Genomic DNA, 20,440 nt, shown 5'->3' on the forward strand with positions numbered 1-20,440 from the left:
GTGCATCTGGAAACTAGAAGAGAGTATAGTCCTGTTTCCTTCTTTTTTCTTTTTCTTCTTTTTTTTTTTTTAAACGGGGGGAGCGGGTAGGTAAAATCCTTTTATTTTCAGGTAGTCAGGGTGCTACTGCTAACAAGATGGAAGACTTTAAGGGAAGCTTGAGAATTTTCCCCACAGCACAACCAGCCTCATCATAAACCACAGTGTGAAAAGCCGAGTTGAGGAAAGCCACAACTAAAAGGTCTTGTGGAAAAAAGGAAAGACAAGAGGGCAGGTGTGGGGTGGATCATAGTTTCCTGGCTTTAAGTCAGTCCAGAAGCCTCAAAATCTGCTACCTTAGCTCCAGACGCTCCCAGAACTTTGAAGGTTAGTGGGAGTAAAGAGGTAGGTCCAAGGGAAGATAGGCTGGGAGAGGAGAAGAACCAGCAGCAGCTAGTTATAAATTACACTGGTATTCTAGAAGATGCTGCTGTATACCTGAGTTGCAACTGTCAGCATCTCCATGACTCCCCAAGAACTAAATGATTAACAAGACCTAAGAGAACTAAGACCAGAGAACTGAGACAACTTACTCGTTCTTACAGGGATTCAAACCATGACTTTTCCAAGTTCCAAATCTCTTCTTTTCTTTCCTGCAATGTGAGGGTTCCCCCTGTTGTAAAAGACCAAAAGCTGCATTGGGAGACTGGGAATGAACGCATGGGTTACCTCCAGCATGCTTTGCAGAGATGAAACTAGAATCCAGGAAAGCCCCTAAAACCAATCTTAGAACTGATAGCCTGCATTCTGATTGGGGTAGGGGACAGCAAGCTCCAAGTTTCACCTCACATGACATCAGTTTCCATTTCAATTGCATCATTGTGCCATTTCAGATAGGGGCAATGGTTGTACTACACCCCAGAAGAAGCAGTGAGTGAAATATTCAAAGTGCCTGGTTAACATCATCATCAGAAAGACTTCCTCATTTCAAAGTGTGTTAGTTGCTCAGTCACGTCCGACTTTTTGTGACCCCATGGACTCTAGCCTGCCAGGCTCTTCTGTCCATAGAATTCTCCAGGCAAGAATACTGGAGCGGATTGCTACTTCCTTCTCCAAGGTCATTTCAAGGAAACTCTGATAAAGGTAGCACGTGGCTTCTTTTACGGTGTGATCCAAGAAAGTCTTAAAACCATCCCTCCCCTTTGAAAAACAGTTGGTTCCCTTTGAACAACACTTTCTCAGATGATGCCTGAAATTTGATTGTCAAATCTCCCTCTGGGCTTAAGTCTCTAATATCTGTCCTAACCCAAACTTTAGTGAAACAAGCCACGTCTTAAACTATCATGAAGTTAAACATTAGGTGAATGACTATCTGGGGAAGGTTTTGACAGCCCAGGGAAAGGGTAAGAAGAGAACTAAAGTCATCACATTTGCTAACATGCGAGCAAATGTGACGTAGCGGGGAAAACCAAGCAACTGGCCCCTTTTAAAGTTTTGTCCTGATTTTACAAATAATTGGCAAACAAATAACTCCAGAATGTCAAAATCACCAGGATCATCAGTTAAATATTAATGTCGCTCTCCCAAATGGTGGTTCCCATTACATATTTGCCTGAAAGAAAATCCCCAAAGGAAAGGTGAACACATAACGACAAGAGGGTGAAATCTTGTTCTGTGGGCACCATTTGGAGAAGGAAAGGAGAGAAAGTAACACTTTGGTGGTTGATTTATGTTTTGAATGTAGGCTTACATAGTTCTTTCAAATCCTGTAATTTAACCCAATGATTCAAGGACTGTTATTATTTCCGCTTAAAAACAAACAAACCAACAAAAAGTAAGGCAACCAAAAAATTGAGACACTTGCCTGAGGTTGCACAGATAATTTGGCAGAAAGGGTCTGCCTGATGTGAAAATTCTGTTTCTGTCCCACTCGGCCTCATCAGAGGAGAAAGTTGAAGTTCTGCTGTTTTCCGAAGGGTAGAGATGTCCTTTCATGGATAAAAGAAACATAGCTTCTTACTGATGTATCTGCTGGACTAGCTGAGCAGCTAAGGAGCCAATATTACACCAGCAAAGAGGGAGTTCTGTGCTCCCACTTTGAAATCCAGCATAAGCGCTGCACAACCAAACAGGGCAGAAACAAATCTCTGCTGGGTCATGGCTTGGAGGAATCAACCACACAACTGATTGTTCAGCATTAGGTTCATGGAATAAAAGTCTCCTACATTAAATCAGGGCAGGTACAAAGCCATGAAGCAGTCATTAAGCACTCAGGTTCTTCAGTCATAGAATTGAGTTTGTACGCTCACTTATAAAGAGACTTGGCCCCTCTGAACCTCAACGTCCTCACCTAAAAAATGGGGGAATCATAAGATCATGGCCAAATAAGATGCCCTTTGAATGCCTGAAGTATAGGAAATGCTCCCAAAATCTTTTGTTTTTCCTGCCTCTCTTTGAAAGAAAGTCACAATCCAAAATTCCATTTCATATATTAATATAAAAAGAAAGAAGATATCAAAGACATTTGCACCAGCTCGACTTTGTACAACTACGCGGGCATCAAGCATCTTCTTGGATAGTGTTTGATACATGCCAGATGTCTGGGATGAAACTCTGGAATAGGAGGACAGCTTTGAATGTGGCCAAGAAAAGAGACAAGATCAAGTGAAGTTCTGTGATCTTTCACCCAGAGGGGTGCCTGTTTTACTTGGTGTCTCTCTTTCTCTGGTGGCTTTTGTGTGGTTTCCTTGGAAGGTTTTAGGCTGGCATTTTTCAGAAATAGCACAGCTGTTTGGGATGATTACAGGCCATCACCATTTCCCAGAGATGAAGTGGTGTTTAGCTTGCTGACTGGCTGTCCCCTGTGCCTGGCTCAGGGAAGGCACAGATTACCCTGCTGTTTACCACTTAGCAGATCTGAGGAGACCTCAGGAATTGGAGAGACTGACCAAGCAGGAGAGACTGTGACGGGGGAGCCTGATCATTCCTTTGGGAATGAGACTGAGCTTTGATGACAGAACATGACATCCATTTCAACAGAAGGCTCACCTGACAGTCTCTAAATATCTATGTTGGAACTCAGCAAACGTTAAGAAGTCAAAGAGATCATCTGAGTTTGGAGAAATCTTCCTTGGAAATCTCGAAGACACACTGCCCAATAAGGTAGCTTCCAGGCATGTGTGGCAACTGATGACTTGTTGTGTGGAGAATCCAAATTGAGATGTCTTGTGAAATATATGATTTCAAAGACTTAGTCCTTAAATGTAATAGGTTTCAATTTTTTATGTCAGTGATGTGTAGAAATGATAATACTGAGAAACACGGGGTTAAACAAAGTACTGTGTTCTTAAAATTAATTATACGTTTTCTTTTTGCTAGTTTTTAGTGTGGCTAATAGAAAATTTTAAATTCCCTATGTAGCTCTCACTATGTTTCTGAGGGTTAACGCTGCTTTAGAACTTCACATAGAATTTGGGTCCCAATTTATCACTCCAGTTATTATTTATGTCTACTTGATGCCTTGACTATGACGATCCCAGGCTATTAACAACTCAAACTTATCCAGAAGGTTTCTACCCCAGGGCTTTTTGCTCTTGCTGTTTATTCTACTTTGTGCTCAGTCTCCTATATCTTCTCACATCCGGCCCCCTTTTCGATTTTCTGGTCTCTTTTCAAATGCCCTCTCTCCGGTAAGGCCTGTGTAACTACCAAATGATCATATCAGCCTATCCTATTCTCCATAGAACACTTTATATTGTCTACCTTCCTGGCTAGACTAGACCTCCATGAGAAAGTCTTCTCTTATCTCTCTGCTTCCCGCACTAAGAATAGCCCTGGTTCAGAGCTGGCAAGAAATATTCCTGAATAGCTAAACGCATGAGCCTTAAGTCTGATTGAGACTGTTTAAGCTGTGTTCCAACACGGCACCCTTTGTATCATCCTAATTGTGCACCTGTTGTGGACTAGCCACTCTGACAGACTTGAGGGATACTATAACTGATGTCTTGGTCTCTGCCCTCAGAAATCCAGGGCTCAGTAGGTTCCAGAGAGCAAAATGTCTGTAGACAGAGTTGTCATGTTACGGCCATGAGCCTCCTGTTGCATTTCGCTATGTAAACTACTAAGGAAATAACCCCAAAGAGGTTAAAAACCAAGATAACCTCAAAGCTCAGACTCCCTGTTTACCACTTGTAGCTGCAGATGGTTGTTGAAAAGGCAGCTCTCTTGTGCTCTTCTGCTTTTGAAAACAGATTAACCATTCTGAAGACTATAATTATGGGCAGGATCAGGACATGTATTTAGCTGTGGAAGACTCTAAAGTTTGGGAAGTTTGAGAAGATAGCTTGGCTCCAAGGGGCATATGTTTTCAAAAGTTTTTCAGGGAAGACTGATCTCTTAATACATCCTGAGATTACTAAAGCACATTGAAGACCACTATGTAGAGGAGATGTCATTTTTGTTTATTTATATTCCATAAATATGTGTGGGAAAGACATATACATTCCAAATGGTTAACCTTGGCTACCTCAGAGTTGTGGAGAAGGGTAGAATGCTAAGACACTAGAAATAATTTTATCACATGCCTCCATATTGCTTTATTTGTTACAATCTACATGGGTAGATTTTGTACTTTCAAAAATAAAGTTTCCAGAAAGAAAACTTTTTAGAAAGAAACTCCATAAAACTTCCCTGTATTTGATAGGGGGTGCTTCTCACACCTTGACTTTTTTCATCTCAGTTCTGTGCCTCAGCTACTAAAGCAAAGGCTAGTCACCAAGCTTGGTACCAAAAAGTGGTAAGTAAAGTCTGAGCTCATTTCTGGAGAATCTGCTGGTGTCCTAGCTCCCCTAAATACCCAGTAGGTGCCCTCATATATCACCGCTCTTTTGCCATAGTTAGGATTTCTTTAGCCTCTCTCACCGGGAGGGTATCCTTTATTGAGAGCATCCATGATAAGCCAGGTAATTAGCTTACCTGTTCCTATTTCAGTCTGCCATCATTACTTCAAGGGTAGGCATAATTATCTTCACTTCTCAGATGTGGAAACTGAAGTTCAGAAAAGTTTGATGCATGTCCCAAGGTCACAGAGATGGTTGGAGGCAGAGCCTGACTTTGTTCCTAGCCCTTTCCAATCTTGTGCCCAATTCACCACTATTCATGATACCTCTTTCTTAAGGATAAGCTATAATGAAGTGTTTTGCCACTTGTTCCATAACTGAACTAAACTCTATTCTCAACAGAAGCCTAATTCCAGGCACCTGTGAAGGGCTCCTGCTCTCCAGGAGCTTTCCCCTAACTAGCCTTCCATGGAGCCTGCTGGTCTACCAATCTAGCATCTCCTGGGATCCAAGGACAAGGGCCTTTAGAAATTGGTAACACGCAAGATTGTTACAAGCCACAAAGACCATTATGTGAATTAGTTATCAAGGAATACATCCAGTAAGCTTCCAAGGAGATGAAACCTGGGGCCAGTATAACTGGATGAGATAGTAACAGAGCAGAGTCAGGAATGTCCTACAGGAGTGCCATTGTGGGACCGTGGATAACCAAGGGGACCCAGAAAAGGCAGATGTAGAAAAGAAAGGTGCCATTAAAAGTATTTGTCACCAAGCAGGAAAGGCCTGAGCTCACTTGCTATGCTAATAAGGCCATGCTGCTGCTGCTGCTAAGTCACTTCAGTAGTGTCCGACTCTGTGCAACCCCATAGACAGCAGCCCACCAGGCTCCCCCGTCCCTGGGATTCTCTAGGCTAGAACACTGGAGTGGGTTGCCACTTCCTTCTCCAATGCATGAAAGTGAAAAGCGAAAGTGAAGTCACTCAGTCATGTCCGACTCTTCGCGACGCCATGGACTACAGCCCACCAGACTCCTCTGTCCATGGGATTTTCCAGGCAAGAGTGCTGGAGTCGGGTGCCATTGCCTTCTCCAGTAAGGCCGTGGATAGGCACAAAACAGAAAAAACTGGCACATGTGGGGTCTGCACTACCTATTCTAGCCAAAAGTTCTGCAAATGCTCCCATTTGTCACAAGTTCACTGAGATATAGACCCAGCAGCTCAATGAACGGAGGTCCGTCACTTCATCAAGATGATTCAAATAACATGTTCTCCCAGGAGTCTGTTTCAGAGTGTCCTTTTAAGGCACCAAGGGCCAAGAAGGATGGATTTTATCTAGTAATGGATTTCTAGAAGCCACCTGGACAAAAATATTGTCTTCCTTCTTCCTCAAATGGAATGTGTTTTTCCTCCCCACAGAAAAAGCGCACTTTGAAGGGTTCCATCGAACTCTCCCGAATCAAATGTGTCGAGATTGTGAAAAGTGACATTATCATCCCATGTCACTATAAATATCCATTTCAGGTAAGTCCATCAGGCCAGTGGTCTAGTTTTCCATTCCTTGGATGATAGTTGAAATGCTCAGTCACTGAATGAGAAGGTGGCACAGAGATGACTTAGACCATGCCCAGAAGAAATCTGCTGTGTTCTTTCAATGACACATTCATTCAACAAAGATTAATTACAAAATTTTGAAAAAGATGTCATCCCTTATTTCCCTTTCCCTCATGTCTTCCTTACCTCAAGGAAAGTCCTAATTACTCTATTTCTAGAGGGAAGAAAAAAAATAATCAAGAGCCCCAAGTCTAACATTCTGCAAGCACAGTTTACTTATAATTTCGGACAATAGATTACATTCCTTGGTTATAAATTGATTGGAAGCTCTAGAATAAAAAGACTCAGATTTTATAATCTGAGAATTATCTGGAGTTGTGCTGTTCAATACAGTAGCCAGTAGCCACAGGTGAATGCTTACATTTAAATGTAAATTAATTCAAATTTCACAAAGTTAGTAAGCTCTGAGTCATACTAAGCCACAGTGAATGAATAAATATTTCACATCTTCAATAGCCACGGGCTAGTGGCTAATTTATTGGACAGCCAAGATTTTAAATTTCCATCACTGCAGAAAGTTCTATTGCGCAGAGCTGATGGAGAGTATCTTTAGTCTTTAGGTTATGACATTGTCTAAATCTTGTTACCACTCTTGATATTTATGGTTCTGAAAGAGTGGATATCTTCTTGCACATCCTGGGGTACCATTCATGTCTGTCAATCTGAGGAGTTAATATTTCATTTTCAATGTGGCATAGGAAAGAACTTTTTTCCTACTAGAAAAGTGACCTCCGCAAGTTGGAATTTTTAGTACTGAAAGTAAAAGGAGTAACACGTATTTTTCCCATCATTGAAACTCCAATTACTAATGCATGCATGAAAAAACAACCTGGTGAAATCCAAAGATCTGTTGTGTAGTTAATGGTACTGGACCAATGTCAATTTCCTGGCTTTAAAGACGTATTCTGTTTCGTTAAGATACATTGAAGAAATGTGCGTGAAAAGTATATAGGAACTCTGTACTATCTTTGGAAATTCCTGAATCACTTGTTTCAAAATAAGTTTAAAGAAATCTTAGTTATATATTTATCATCTAATATCTTACTCTTCTTTTTTTTAATTTATTTTTTAAATATAAATTTATTTATTTTAATTGGAGGCTAATTACTTCACAATATTGTATTGGTTTTGCCATACATCCACAATGATTCTTTTTTTTTTTTTTTTTTTTTTTACTTTACAATACTGTATTGGTTTTGCCGTACATTGACATGAATCTGCCATGGGTGTACATGAGTTCCCAACCCTGAACCCCCCTCCCACCACTCTCCCCATATCATCTCTCTGGGTCATCCCAGTGCACCAATATGCCAGAATTTTTTAATTATTGAAAAATTAATGTGAGAAATATGCTGCCTAGTTAAGTGGGGAACTCTTTTCTCTAGCTGTTTTAATGTAGTGATGGCTTATCTGCACAGCATTCAGACATCTAGCTAAAAAGGGCACTAGTCCCCAGATCACCCGGATGTTTGGTTTTTTGACAACAGCCTGAGACGCCACTCTCAGCGCAGTAACCCAGAGGGGCTGCTGTCAGCCATTCAGCTCCGATTTCACTGCTCACCCTGAACTCTCTGTGCGTCTCCAGGTTGTTCATGACAACTACCTCCTGTATGTGTTTGCTCCAGACCGGGAGAGCCGGCAGCGCTGGGTGCTGGCCCTCAAAGAAGGTAATTAACCTCCTGTGTGACCGAATCTCTGAGATCTCTAGATCCGCAAGAATGCTTGAGTTCCATGATCAAATAAAGAGCGGCTGATGGTCAAATATTTCTTCCTTTTGGTGTTGGTGGGGACTCCCAAAGTTTCAGCTTGGGCAATAACCAGTACAGTGCAGGATCAGGCAAATCCTGCTAGGCACCTGTTTTTGTAAGGCTCTTAGATAAGGATGTTTTTTAATATTTTTTAATGGTTCTATTTTAAAGGGTTATGTAAGTACCTCCACAATGTATCCGTTGTGTCTCCTGGTAAGCAAAACCAAACTATTTACTATTGGGCCCATTCAGAAAATGTCTACTGACTCCTTGTATTGAATGAAGAACAAGAGCATGGGCCCTCAAGCTAGAGGACCTGGGCTTGAATCCTGGCTCCGCCACTCACTAGCCATGTGTGTTCAAGCAACTCAACTGCTCTGTGCTTCAGTTTCCCCATCTATTTTTAACAAGGAGAGGAGGAGGGAATAATAATAATAGTTTCTCCTTCCCTGTGTTATGCAAAGTAAAATAAGTCAGGGAAAGGAAAATCCTATATGTTCTCATTTACATGAGTAATCTAAAACATAAAACAAATGAATATCACAAAACAGAAACAGACTCACAGATACCGAGAGCAAACTAGCAGTTTCCAAAGGAGAGCGAGGTGGCAGGAGGGGCAAAATAGATGAAGGGGATGAAAAGGTACAAAATACCAGTCATAAAAGAAGTAAGTCACAGGAATGTAATGTACAGCACAAGGAATATAGTCACTATTTTATAATAAGTTTGTGTGTACGTAATCTGTACATACATGAGTCTGTACAATTCATAAAAATATCACTGTGTTGTGTATCTGAAACTAATATTGTAAGTCAGCTACACTTTAATAAATATTTTTTTTTTAAAAAAGGACCTGCCTCCAGAGCTGCTAAGAGTAAGTCTCTTGGAACTGACCAGGTCCATAGTCAGCACCCAACAAATGTCAACTAGTCTTAAAGGTTTTCAGATCATTGTAAGGGTACTTCTTAGGGCTCACCTTCTCGACAGCATAATCAGAACCAGCACAGTATTTACATACATAAGAGGTGGAACCAGGCTGCTAAGGAAAAAGCTCTAGCTCTGCCAATAATTAGTGTGTGACCTTGGGCAAATTCCTTGACTTTTCAGTATCTCCATTTCCTTACCTGACTAGCAACAGATAGTCATAAGGTTATTGTGAGAATTAAAAGAGTTTGTTGTTGTCCAGTTGCTAAGTTGTCTCCAACTCTTTGCAACCCCATGGACTGCACCTCTCCAGCTTCCTCTGTCCTCCAGTATCTCCTGGAGTTTGCTAAAATTCATGTCCATTGAGTCAGTGATGCTAGGATGTGGCAGACACTTGGAATCATACCCAAAGAAAGCATTTTGTCTGTATTACTATCATTGCCATTTAGCCTGAAGGCCCAGCTTTTCAGGAAAAAATAGGTTCAAATATTAATCTAAGTAGCTACAGAGACTGACAGTAGGCAAGCCATCTGAAATCATGGGACCCAAGATGCCCTTCTCTGAAAAATGAGAATAAATATACAAGTCTTATCTTCTTCCAAGATTGTTGTGAGTCTCAAATGGAAAGTGCCAGATAAATTGAGAAGGGCTCTCAAGTTTAACATTCACAGGCACAAAACAAACACTAACATACAAAGTAATCAAAAGGGCCCCAACTACTCTCACTGGCCGCTCTCCCTCAGTGAAGGGATTTTACTCACAGCATGTTAGAGCTGAAAGAGGCATTTGAGATAACCTGTCAGTTTTTTGTACTTTTTTTTTCCCCCCCAATCCGGAGAGCCTCTCTTCTCCTGTACCAAAATTTAACTTTAAAGCCCCAAATCTAGAAAGGATAAAAGCAAAGTTGCTATGGGTAGAGATGGGAGAGATAGAGTGGTGAGAATCACACCCACTCAGTCTTCCCTGAGTTCCTAAGGCATTTTTGTGGGGCCCAGAGACCCCATCTATCAATCCCGTGGCACAGTGGGAACTGGGAATCAAATGAGGATTTTGCTCAACCCAAAGACACACAACTAACCAAAGGCACAGCTGGATAAGAATCCAGATCTGCTGATGCCTAAATTCAATATACATGCTTCTGTGTGCCCAGGAAAAAAGACCATTTTTTCTGACTACTCTAGGTAATACTCATGCAAGTTCACACAGCAGGGTCCAGTCTCAAGGAATTGTAAAGTTGGTGGCTCTTGAGTGACTGACCTGGAAATAACTCTTCTGCTGGTGCCAACTCCTTTCAGAAACCAGGAATAACAACAGTTTGGTGCCCAAGTATCACCCTAATTTCTGGATGGATGGGAGATGGCGGTGCTGTGATCAGATGGAGAAGCTTGCAGTGGGCTGTGCCCAGTACGATCCCACCAAAAATGGTGAGCAATTATGAATTCCTTTTCTTCTTTGTATAATGACTGACCGCTCTGCTAGTAGAAAGGAAATGTTCTTTGCTTCCCATCACCAGGGGTGTCCAGGATTGAATGCAAAATTTCACATTTTCAAAATTTTCAGAAGATAGTCATCTGCCTCTAACACCAGTATGTTTGTGGTTTTGTTTTTCATCTCGAGTGTGTGTGTGTGTGCACTCAGACATGTCCAACTCTTCGCAACCCCAAGGACTGTAGCCCACCAGGCTCCTCTGTCCTTGGGATTTTCCAGGCAAGGATACTGGAGGGGGTTGCCATTTCCTTCTCCAGGGGATCTTCCTGACCCAGGGATCAAACCTGTGTCTCCTACTAATCTGCATTGGCAGGCAGATATTTTGTCACTGAGCCACTGGGGAAGCCTACATCTTGAGGTTGATGTCTTTATAACTCCTTGCTACTCAAAGTGTGGTTCTTAGACCAGCAGCATCATCAGCGCCTGGAAGCTGATTAGAATGCAAATTCTAGGGCCCCTCGTAGGTCTGTTGGATCAGAATTTGTATTTTAACACTATCTGGTTGCATGGTTAAGTTTGAGAAGCATTGCTATACCCTCAAGTTAGGAAATTTGAAAGGCACAGTCTACTTAAATCTGAAGTTGTAGAGACAGCCTATAGATATATAGAGATACACAATATTATCTATTAGAGTGGCATCATATCACACATGTGTTTATAACACAAGTTGAATTCTACACACTTGGAGGGGGAAGAAAATAAAACCAAAAATCTGCTTATTTTACAATGTGGTTTCTCCCCACCTCTACTTGCCCTTGAACTCCACAGTCTCAGAGAGAAGGAGGCCTCAGCCTAAATGCAAAGTGGAAACAAAAGATCCTGTTCTTTGGCCTTTGAAGTCAAAGACTTAGGTCCTAGGGATTGGCGTTTGAATCATTTTTAATTTATGTAATGAATTTGGAGGGGGCACGTCCCAGATAGCTCAGTGGTAAAGAATCCGCTTACCAATGCAGGAGATGCGGGTTCAGTCCCTAGGTCGGGAAGACCCCATGAAGACGGGAATAGCAGCCCACTCCAGCATTCCTGCCTGGAAGATCCCGTGGATAGAGGAGACTGGCGGGTCACAAAGAGCTGGACGTGACTGAGTGACTGAGCATGCATGCACAATGACTTTGGGCCCAGAGCCCCTGGTGAAGGGCAACTCCACTCTGATGCACACTTACATATATAACACTCCCACTTCTCACAACCATCTAGGGTAGATGGTGTGATGCTGAAGAAAGAGGAGGCTCGAGCACTTCAGCACCCTCGAGGTTACACAGTGAGGAAGCGCGCTGCAGAGACACGGTTGACTAGGAACGATGGATCCTATGGATTGTTTTCTTCCATCGCCCTTTCCTCTCAGCCTCTCTTACCCTACTTAACTTTTCTCATCTGTCAGTTTCTTTTTTGCACTAAAACCCAGTACCTCAGATTGACAGCCCAAGGCGGATGTGCTAAATGTAACACGTGGCTGGGTTTTCTGCGGCTTCCTGAGTCGCAGCCCCTTTTAGTGCCACTTTAAAAACCACTACTTCTCACCCTCCACCTTGGGAGAGAAAGTTCAGAGTTACCAGTTCCTTGACCCAGAAAAGTATTTGCCTAGTTCTAGAGGTCAGTGATTCCCTACATTAGCTCTGTGGACCATACAAAAGCCAATATCTCATGAAAAAGAAATAGGTTTTATGTGGCTGGAATCAACCACAAGGACAGGATGGCATGGGCTTGCCAATGACTGAAAGCTCTTTCCAAAGTCAAAGCTGTCTCCAAATTCCTGTCGGAACCTTGCTGTAGGCCCTTGGATGTGTCACTTGGCTAACGAGGACTGTGATGTCCTCATCACTAAAATGGAAGGGGAAATTTTAGGGGTCTTAAGATGAAATGTTCTCTAAACCCCTTTCCAATTCTGAAATCCTTTGAATCTGTTTCCATTGTGCAATTTTCTCCATGCGTGTAGTGGTTATTCCTAGGGACACAGTATTTCCCTCCACTGGGTGGCACACACATGATAGAGGTGTGAGGAACATCTGAATGGCTCACCAGGACAGGGCTGGTCATGCTAAGCTCCTCCCCAAATGAAGCCAGGGTCTAACCACTGCACAGTCACTCTGCTGATGGTCCTGCTTTTGCAGGACCTACTGCCATCTCCTCATCTGAGTCTGTTCTTATTCTCCCTTCTTCTGGTTTGGTTTAACTAATCTCATGCACCATAGCTTTGACACACTTGAGAGCAGTTTTCAAGAAGCAAGGCTTGTAGAATTCCCAGTGTTGGGCACAAATACAATGAGGGCCTAAGAGGACAGGGCTTTGGGATTTAAAAAAAAAAAAAAAAAAAAACCAGCTGGTGTGAGTTCCAGCCCCTTAGTATCCTTGCTCTGTGATTTCTTATTTGTTACTTAACTTTCTGAGTCTTTTAGCCAGTTTTCTCATCTATAAAGTAGGAATGATGATAATTAGTTACTTTCTGGGGTTGTTGGGAGGTTCAGTGGGGTTGGGGAAAGCTCTTAGCACAGCTTCTGGCACTTGGTGGGCTCTCTGTAAATGGTAACCGTGTCTGCTAGTCATTCTTTTTGTGGACAAAAGAATCTGAAGCTGAGACAGTATGTGTGTGTCTGCCTGGGAATAACAGAGGTCACTGAATTTAAAATGGGCTCTGTTATGTCAACCCTCAGGCTTCCCAGGTGACTCAGTGGATAAAGAATCTGCCTGCAATGAAAGAGATGAAGGAGATGCAGGTTTAATTGCTGGGTCAGGAAAATCCCCTGGAGGAGGGAATGGCTACTCAGTCCAGTATTCTTCTGGAGAATCCCATAGACAGAGGGGTCACAACAGAGTAGGACATGACTGAAGCAACTTAGCAAATACTCAACCAACAGCAGCGTCCACTCATGTAGCCAGAACTAACCCCATGTACAAGTTTTACCACATACAAACTTCACACAGAGAGGGAGGAAGAAGGGTAAGAGCAAGGCCAGAGGAAGAAGAGATCAAGCACCGATATTCAGGGCTGGACAGTGCTCAAGACAGCCCAGCTTGTATGTGGTGGAGCTGGGGTTAATGTAACTGGCTCTTGGCACCAAGTGGAGTGCTGTAATGGAAGCATGTTTCCCATTATATATGTATGTTTCCTTTTTCTAAGTTAATTGCACACCTAATACCCCAGCCTGCCCTTGATTATGGAGAAGGCAATGGCAACCCACTCCAGTACTCTTGCCTGGTGAATCCTATGGACGGAGGAGCCTAGTAGGCTGCAGTCCATGGGGTCGCTAAGGGTTGGACACGACTGAGCAACTTCACTTTCACTTTTCACTTTCATGCATTTGAGAAGGAAATGGCAACCCACTCCAGTGTTCTTGCCTGGAGAATCCCAGGGACGGGGGAGCCTGGTGGGCTGCCGTCTCTGGGGTCGCACAGAGTCGGACACAACTGAAGCGACTTAGTAGCAGCAGCAGCAGCAGCCCTTGATTAAGGTGTCAGCACAGAGTCTGGGCTCCAGTGTCAATGTATGAATCTCTTCTCGCCACATCCCAGACATGGCTGCCCAGTTCCAAGTCAACCCCCTGCAGAGATACCATGCTCACCACCTGTTGATGCCACCCACCCCCCGCTTATCTCTAACTGTTCAAGAAGTCTGAACCACGCAGAAGCCTAGGCACTGCGTCCCCGTAACCACACAGACACACAGCTTCAGTCCACTGATTCCACACTGGGCCTTTTTAGTGCCTTAAACCAGGGGTTCCTAACCTCTGAGATCTAATGCCTGATGATCTGGAGCTGATGTAATAATAATAGAAATACAATGCAAAATAAATATAATGAAGTTGAATCATGCGGAAGCCACCCCTTCCGCCACCCCACCCCCTGGATTCATGGAAAAATTGTCTTCCACAAAACAAATCTCTAGTGCCAATAAAGGCTGGGGACTTCTGCCTTAAAGAAGAAATCCTGAGAGACACGGATAAAGAGAAAAAGGAGAGAGAGAGGGAAAGGGAGAGAAAGAAGAGAGGGGAAAGGAGGGAGAAGGAAGAGACTGCAGAGAAAGTGAGACATGCAGACACAAAGACATAAACACAGAGAGGTGTTGGGGTGTTGTCTGGAGGAATCGGCAAGAACAAATACTCAGAGCCTTAAGATAACAGCCCTCTCACAAAGCAGCACGAAGACCTCTCACCTCATCCACCCTCTCTCCAAGCCTGCAGGGGCATCAGGAAGGCAGTGAGTCATGGTGTCCCTGAGTCACCAATTCCCAGTCCTGGTTCAGCAGGTGGAGGTGCCTTTGTGGAGGCTCCATGCCTCTGGGGAAGGACATACAGTGAGACGTGGGGAACCCCTCTGCACTAGGCTTTTCCTGGGGTACAGGAAGAGGGGCTTCTGGAAGTCTCTGGTGTCTCCTGGAAAACGAGATCAGGAACACACAGGCTGAAAGAGATAAAGCCCAGGCCCCGTGTCTCATCCTTTCCTCCTGCTGTTCTCTTTGGGGCCCCTTTTCTCTGAAAAGCCCCCAGCCGTTCATCTCCAGCTGGGCACATTTGGTTTCAGGCTCATCTTCTTTTTCTGTTTTTCTTGTTTCAGCTTCAAAGAAGCCTCTTCCTCCTACTCCCGAAGACAACAGGGTGAGCAAAAGCACGAGGTCTGGGCGGGGGAGGCGGGGGCCCAGGGCACCTCAAGCTGCTGCTCTGATGTCGTCCTGCTTGGGTTTCCCATCTGCTCAGGTTTCTCAACCATGACCTCGTTGTGATGCAGCTCAACTCAACACTGTGGGTTTCTTGGGCCCAGCTTGTCTCCTGGGTGGGTCCAGGTAAAATGACCACTCAGCTGCCAAAATCTTCACTCCACCGCCTTCACTCAACAAACACTTCTCAGTATCATACTGTGCATCCAAGTACCTTGACTAGGTTGGGGCCTAATAACAGCTCACAGTCACATAAAATGGTGTATTTACTCCACCCTTTGACAGACAAGGATTTTGGAAACATACACCTAAGAACACTGCAAATTCTTCAAAGCAGGTCCACGCTTTTACTAGTTATTTCAAAACTCACTATCTGTTCTGGCCACTTCAGAGGGTTATAGTTTTATTCTCATGTGAAAGCTTGGGAAAGCAAGTCCCACGAGAGGTTATCCCAAGGCCATTCGGTAACTCAGTAGTCAAGTTAGTAGGCTAGAGGGTTCCTGGTGTGGTGGTCTTTAACTCAAGTGGTCGTTCCCAAAATTGTGGTCTCTGGACCAGCAGCATCAGCATCACCGGGGAGCTGGTTAGAAATGCAAATTCTCAGAACTCCTTCCCCACCCCACCCCAAACCTCACCACCCCATCAGACCTTTGACTCACAAGACTTTAGGGAAAGGCACCAGTAATCTGCACCTTAATGAACCTCACAATGATTCTAAGGCATGCTGGAGTTTAAGAAACACTGGTCTAGTATACTGACTTGCAAGACTTAAGTGATATCAAGTCAATCCTCGGGAAGCTATTTAGTCAAAAAGACAAAACAAAACAAACCAAAGAATAGGAGAAAAAGCAATCTTAGCCCTCACTTTATGGTAATACCAATGCCGATATCCACATTTGAGTAGCTGGTCTTTATTCTAGAACATACTGATTCTGCTCCCGCATGCTCTCCTGAAGGATGAGCCTTGCTTTTTTTCCAGCCGATATGGTGACATTTCAAACACTGGCCGCTTCCCCATAAGAGAAGTTCTACGTTGCTCAAAACTGGACTGACCCTTAGATTTGTTGTCAGCCCTCTCTCACACAACAAGAAAGAAATGTATTTAAATTGCAGCAGAAAATGGGCTCTTTTCTATTTTATTTCATTCATCTTCTAAAGACCATTTCACCATCACCCTTGAAAACATGGTTTGGAATCCCACTGCCCTGGCTCGTGGGTGGTTCCAATAGTCCCACCTAAACCCACATCTCTGCACCTTAGGCTGGCTTGCTCCTTCTGGTTTTTCACTATTAGTCAAGGTGAAAGTCAGAAAACAGGGCCTATCCACCGCCCCTTGGACACCACCACTTGGCTTCTCAGACTTCTTGGAGGAGCAGCTTTAGGGCACCAACCACAGGGCTGTTGGAATCACGGTTGCAGTTTCAATCACACATCTAAATCCACAGCAACATTTACCTTGAATTACTTGAAATCACTTCTCCCATCACCTTCATGTTCTGTTCTGGACTAAGTGATGGCATCTTGAGTTGGCATCCATAGAGGCTATACTTTTAATCTGATCTGAGAAACCGGCCTGATGCTTAGTGTGAGAGAGACTATGGACTGGGAACAGTTCTCCAGAGGGTGGAGGGTGGCTATTATTGGTCAGGATAGAAACCATCCATGATCAGAGTCATTGAGAACTCCAGGCCTCTCTAGCCTATGGGTGCAGATGAGGTTATGTTTCACTCTTGGTCCCCCCACGTACACAAGAACTCAGCCCTTCTTCGAGGCCCATCCCCATCAACCCAGAAGGATTTCCTGAGGGGCCACCCAGACACATGTCTGCCTACGCCCTGGCTTCCTTGTTAAGGCACACTACCCCTTCCACTCCCAACTGGGAGGGCCCAGTCTCAGCTGGGTTGAGCTCTCCCCAGCCGGGGTCAGGAGCTCTCAGAAGTCAGGGCCGTTCTGAGACCAGCAGTAGAGTGGCCAGGAGACAGGACTAGTCCCCCATTCCATGACTCACCTCATCTCCTGGGCTCCCAAATAGCCCTTCTGGAGCCCAGAGTCTCAGTTTCTCCAAATGCCATCCCTTCATTTTCTCAGAATAATCTCATGGTTCTCAATCCTTTCAGACCCAGTATTCCCTTTTTCAGACAAATATTTTATAAAGCCCCCTTTATTATAACAAAAAGAAAGTAAATAGATAATACCACTTATGTAAACACATACTTTCTAAAAGAACCAATAAATGTTCTAACTGTAATGTTTAAAAAGGAAAATAAAATAACTTATATAAATCCATACATGTTTCTATATATAAATATTGGGCATGACTATACTGGACAACATAATAAAACGCACCTGTATTTGAATCCTGTTAAATTTGGCAGCTCAAATGCAACTGTTCCAGTAACATATTTTCAGTGACTCAAAGACAGTACTACCATCTGTGATACACTTTCCAAAAGAGCAAACAACTCTTGGTCAAGTTCTTAACTAAACAAATTGTAATCCACCCTCCACGTAAAGCGTGGCTGCCTCCTAGGAAACCAAGTGCTTCATATAAGGTGGAGGTAGGATCTAGGTCAGAGTGTTATTGTACGTTATTACTGTAAGCGGCCTTCTCTGGAATATCTGACAGGACATTCAAAAGTCATGGGATGCTGCATGTGGGATGCTGCAGGGTGTTCTGCATCCTTGACCCTCTCCCATTCAATGCTAGTAGCCACCTCAACCTTTGTGACATTCAAAACACCGCCACAGATGTCCAAAATACTCCCTATGGAAAGGTTTCACATGGTTTGAGAAACCTGCTTTGATCTTTGTCTCCAGTTCAGTTCAGTTCAGTTCAGTCGCTCAGTCGTGTCCGACTCTGCCATCCCATGAACTTTAATCAACCAGTTGGATCTATAATGAGATGAATACCTTACTATATTTTTCCTTTATCCCCCTGCCCTTGAACACAATTCCTTCCTTCATTAGCTCTTAGGGTAACAGCCTCAAGCCCAACAACTCTCATCTGTAGTACTCAGTATATCATCTCACAAGCTCCACAAATAATCTAGGCTTCAAATCCAAACTGTATCAGTATGACAACATTTTATGTTTTAATCTCCGATATTTTTATGCCACCAAATACTTCACTGCACTCAGAGAACTTCTGATTTCCCATCACTGACGCTCACTCTAGCCAGTGATCTCAGTCTCTTCCCACATTTGCTGTCTCACAAAGCCTGCTAACCTATAGCAGATGTGCCCACCCTGAACACTGGTGACTCCTTTACATGAGGACCACTTCCGTCTTTAATATCTCATCCTAAGAAAGATACTGAAAAACAGTGATACAAGCAAGAGAGCCCACCAGAGGAACAAGAGATCCCATGGGATATAGTAGAGAAAGCATAAGAATAATTCAATTGCTAAACTTGCCCCATCTGGGTCTCAGTTTCCCTATTCTAAACAAAAGAATGGACTAAATGATCTCTCAGAGGCATTCCAGCTCCAACAGTCCATAATTCTATGGATCTGGATAAGCCCAAAAATAAAAGTAGGAAAGCATGAACTAAATGATATAGTGTTGACTTCATCACCTTTGCAAGGACGTGATGCTTCTAGCAGACAGTCTGTGAATTATGACATGGCTTAAGTAGAGAAACAAGCAGATTTCTGTGATGAGCATGGCTGCCTGGAGTTCACTGGGAGTCAGAGTTTACCACTTGAAATGGGAGAGGTGATGAATTCCAGGTATTGTGCGTCTTTGTGTCCTATTCCATATCACGAGCCTGATAATGAGCAAGCCAACTAGAGGAAGGTGAATGGCCTCAGCAAGTGTACCCGCAGTGGATCTGGTGTCTGACTGGCATAGGTCCAAGAGCAAGTTACAGCTCAGGGACTTGCTGACTTTTTCCACAGGCTACCTCCTTTCTCACATCTCTGCTTGATTTTGTCTACCTCCTCCAGCGGTCATTTCGGGAACTTGAAGAAACCGTGGTCATTGCCCTGTATGACTACCAAACGAATGATCCCCAGGGGTTCACCCTACAGTGCAACGAGGAGTACTACCTGCTCGACAGCTCGGAGATTCACTGGTGGAGGGTTCAGGACAGGAACGGGTAAGGCGCCCGGTGGCTGCTGTCCCAGCTTTCGAGGGGAGGTGGGAACAAAGACTGCCCTGCCTCTCTCAGAGTGACCATGGCATTGAGTCAGGAGAGGAGAGCAGAGGCAGGAGGAGGAAGGAAGACTTTGCTGAAAAGGCTCTTCCCCTTCTCAGAAGAGCCTGGGAGGCAGTCACTCGCCATACTTACTCCCTGGACCTGATCATGCCCTCCCAACCTCCAAACTCATCTAAAAATCTTCTGGGTTTTTCCACTGTTATCCACAGTTTGGGAGAACGGCAACTTGTTCCACAAAGCACCATTGTTTTTGAGTGCTTAAGTGAGGCTGAAGGTGTTTATCCCATTGTGAGGGTCTTATTGTTGGTGGAAGCAAAAGGCATGTACAGATGGTGCAGATTGGTGGTTGCATTAAGAAGCATCAGGGGAAAAGTACTAAAGATTTAGTTAAGCCAAGAGCAGTGAACTAGCCATCCACATGATTCATGGAGAAAATAAAGTTGTACAAATACAATTTACCCTCAATGGGACTTTTGAATGAAAAAAAAATCTTATGACCCCTTATCTGAACTGAACTACAAGAAAATTACTGTTACTGACCTTTAGAATGCTCTGGGATGTATGTGAGTTTCATACCAGTGGTTAGTTTAAAGTTATCAGATTTATACTGCTTTGTAAGGCTGTACATTTTCCTTTAAAGATCAGAGATATTTACCTATGTCCCAGAATATCCTCCAGAATCACCTCCAGAAGATGATTTCAATAACTGCATAAATCCAACATAAAAATGTACCAGAATTTAGCAAATTTCCTTCTTGGGTGCTTAGGCTGTTTCTAATATTTTGAAAATATTAACAATGCTACAATGAACATCTTTAAATATTAAGGTTTAAAAGTTTTCAAAGTATGAGATTATTATTAATTTTAACATAGTTATTAAAAGAAAATGAAAACACTCCATTAGTGCAATATCTGGATAGACAATGTCGATGTTTTATATTACAAAAACTAACAACAGAGAGAAATATACATAAAAATAAGCCACCCTCTATTTGTCTAAACATCAGTTCTAAAAGTATTCATTGTTAAGTTACTTGTGCATCCT

General features: G+C 43.3%; 1 protein-coding gene across 1 annotated transcript in view; it reads left to right on the forward strand.

The window, feature by feature from the left end:
* The window catches only part of ITK (IL2 inducible T cell kinase), a 66,229-nt gene that overhangs the window by 14,576 nt on the left and 31,213 nt on the right, over window positions 1-20,440 (forward strand). The window contains exons 2-6 of the mRNA XM_004009019.5: window positions 6,233-6,337; window positions 8,013-8,094; window positions 10,395-10,523; window positions 15,139-15,179; window positions 19,184-19,335. Of these exons, the coding sequence (XP_004009068.1) occupies window positions 6,233-6,337; window positions 8,013-8,094; window positions 10,395-10,523; window positions 15,139-15,179; window positions 19,184-19,335 (509 nt within the window). The remainder of the gene's footprint in view (window positions 1-6,232; window positions 6,338-8,012; window positions 8,095-10,394; window positions 10,524-15,138; window positions 15,180-19,183; window positions 19,336-20,440) is intronic.

This window comes from Ovis aries, chromosome 5 (assembly GCF_016772045.2).
Source record: "Ovis aries strain OAR_USU_Benz2616 breed Rambouillet chromosome 5, ARS-UI_Ramb_v3.0, whole genome shotgun sequence".
In the NCBI taxonomy this organism is placed as follows: domain Eukaryota; kingdom Metazoa; phylum Chordata; class Mammalia; order Artiodactyla; family Bovidae; genus Ovis; species Ovis aries.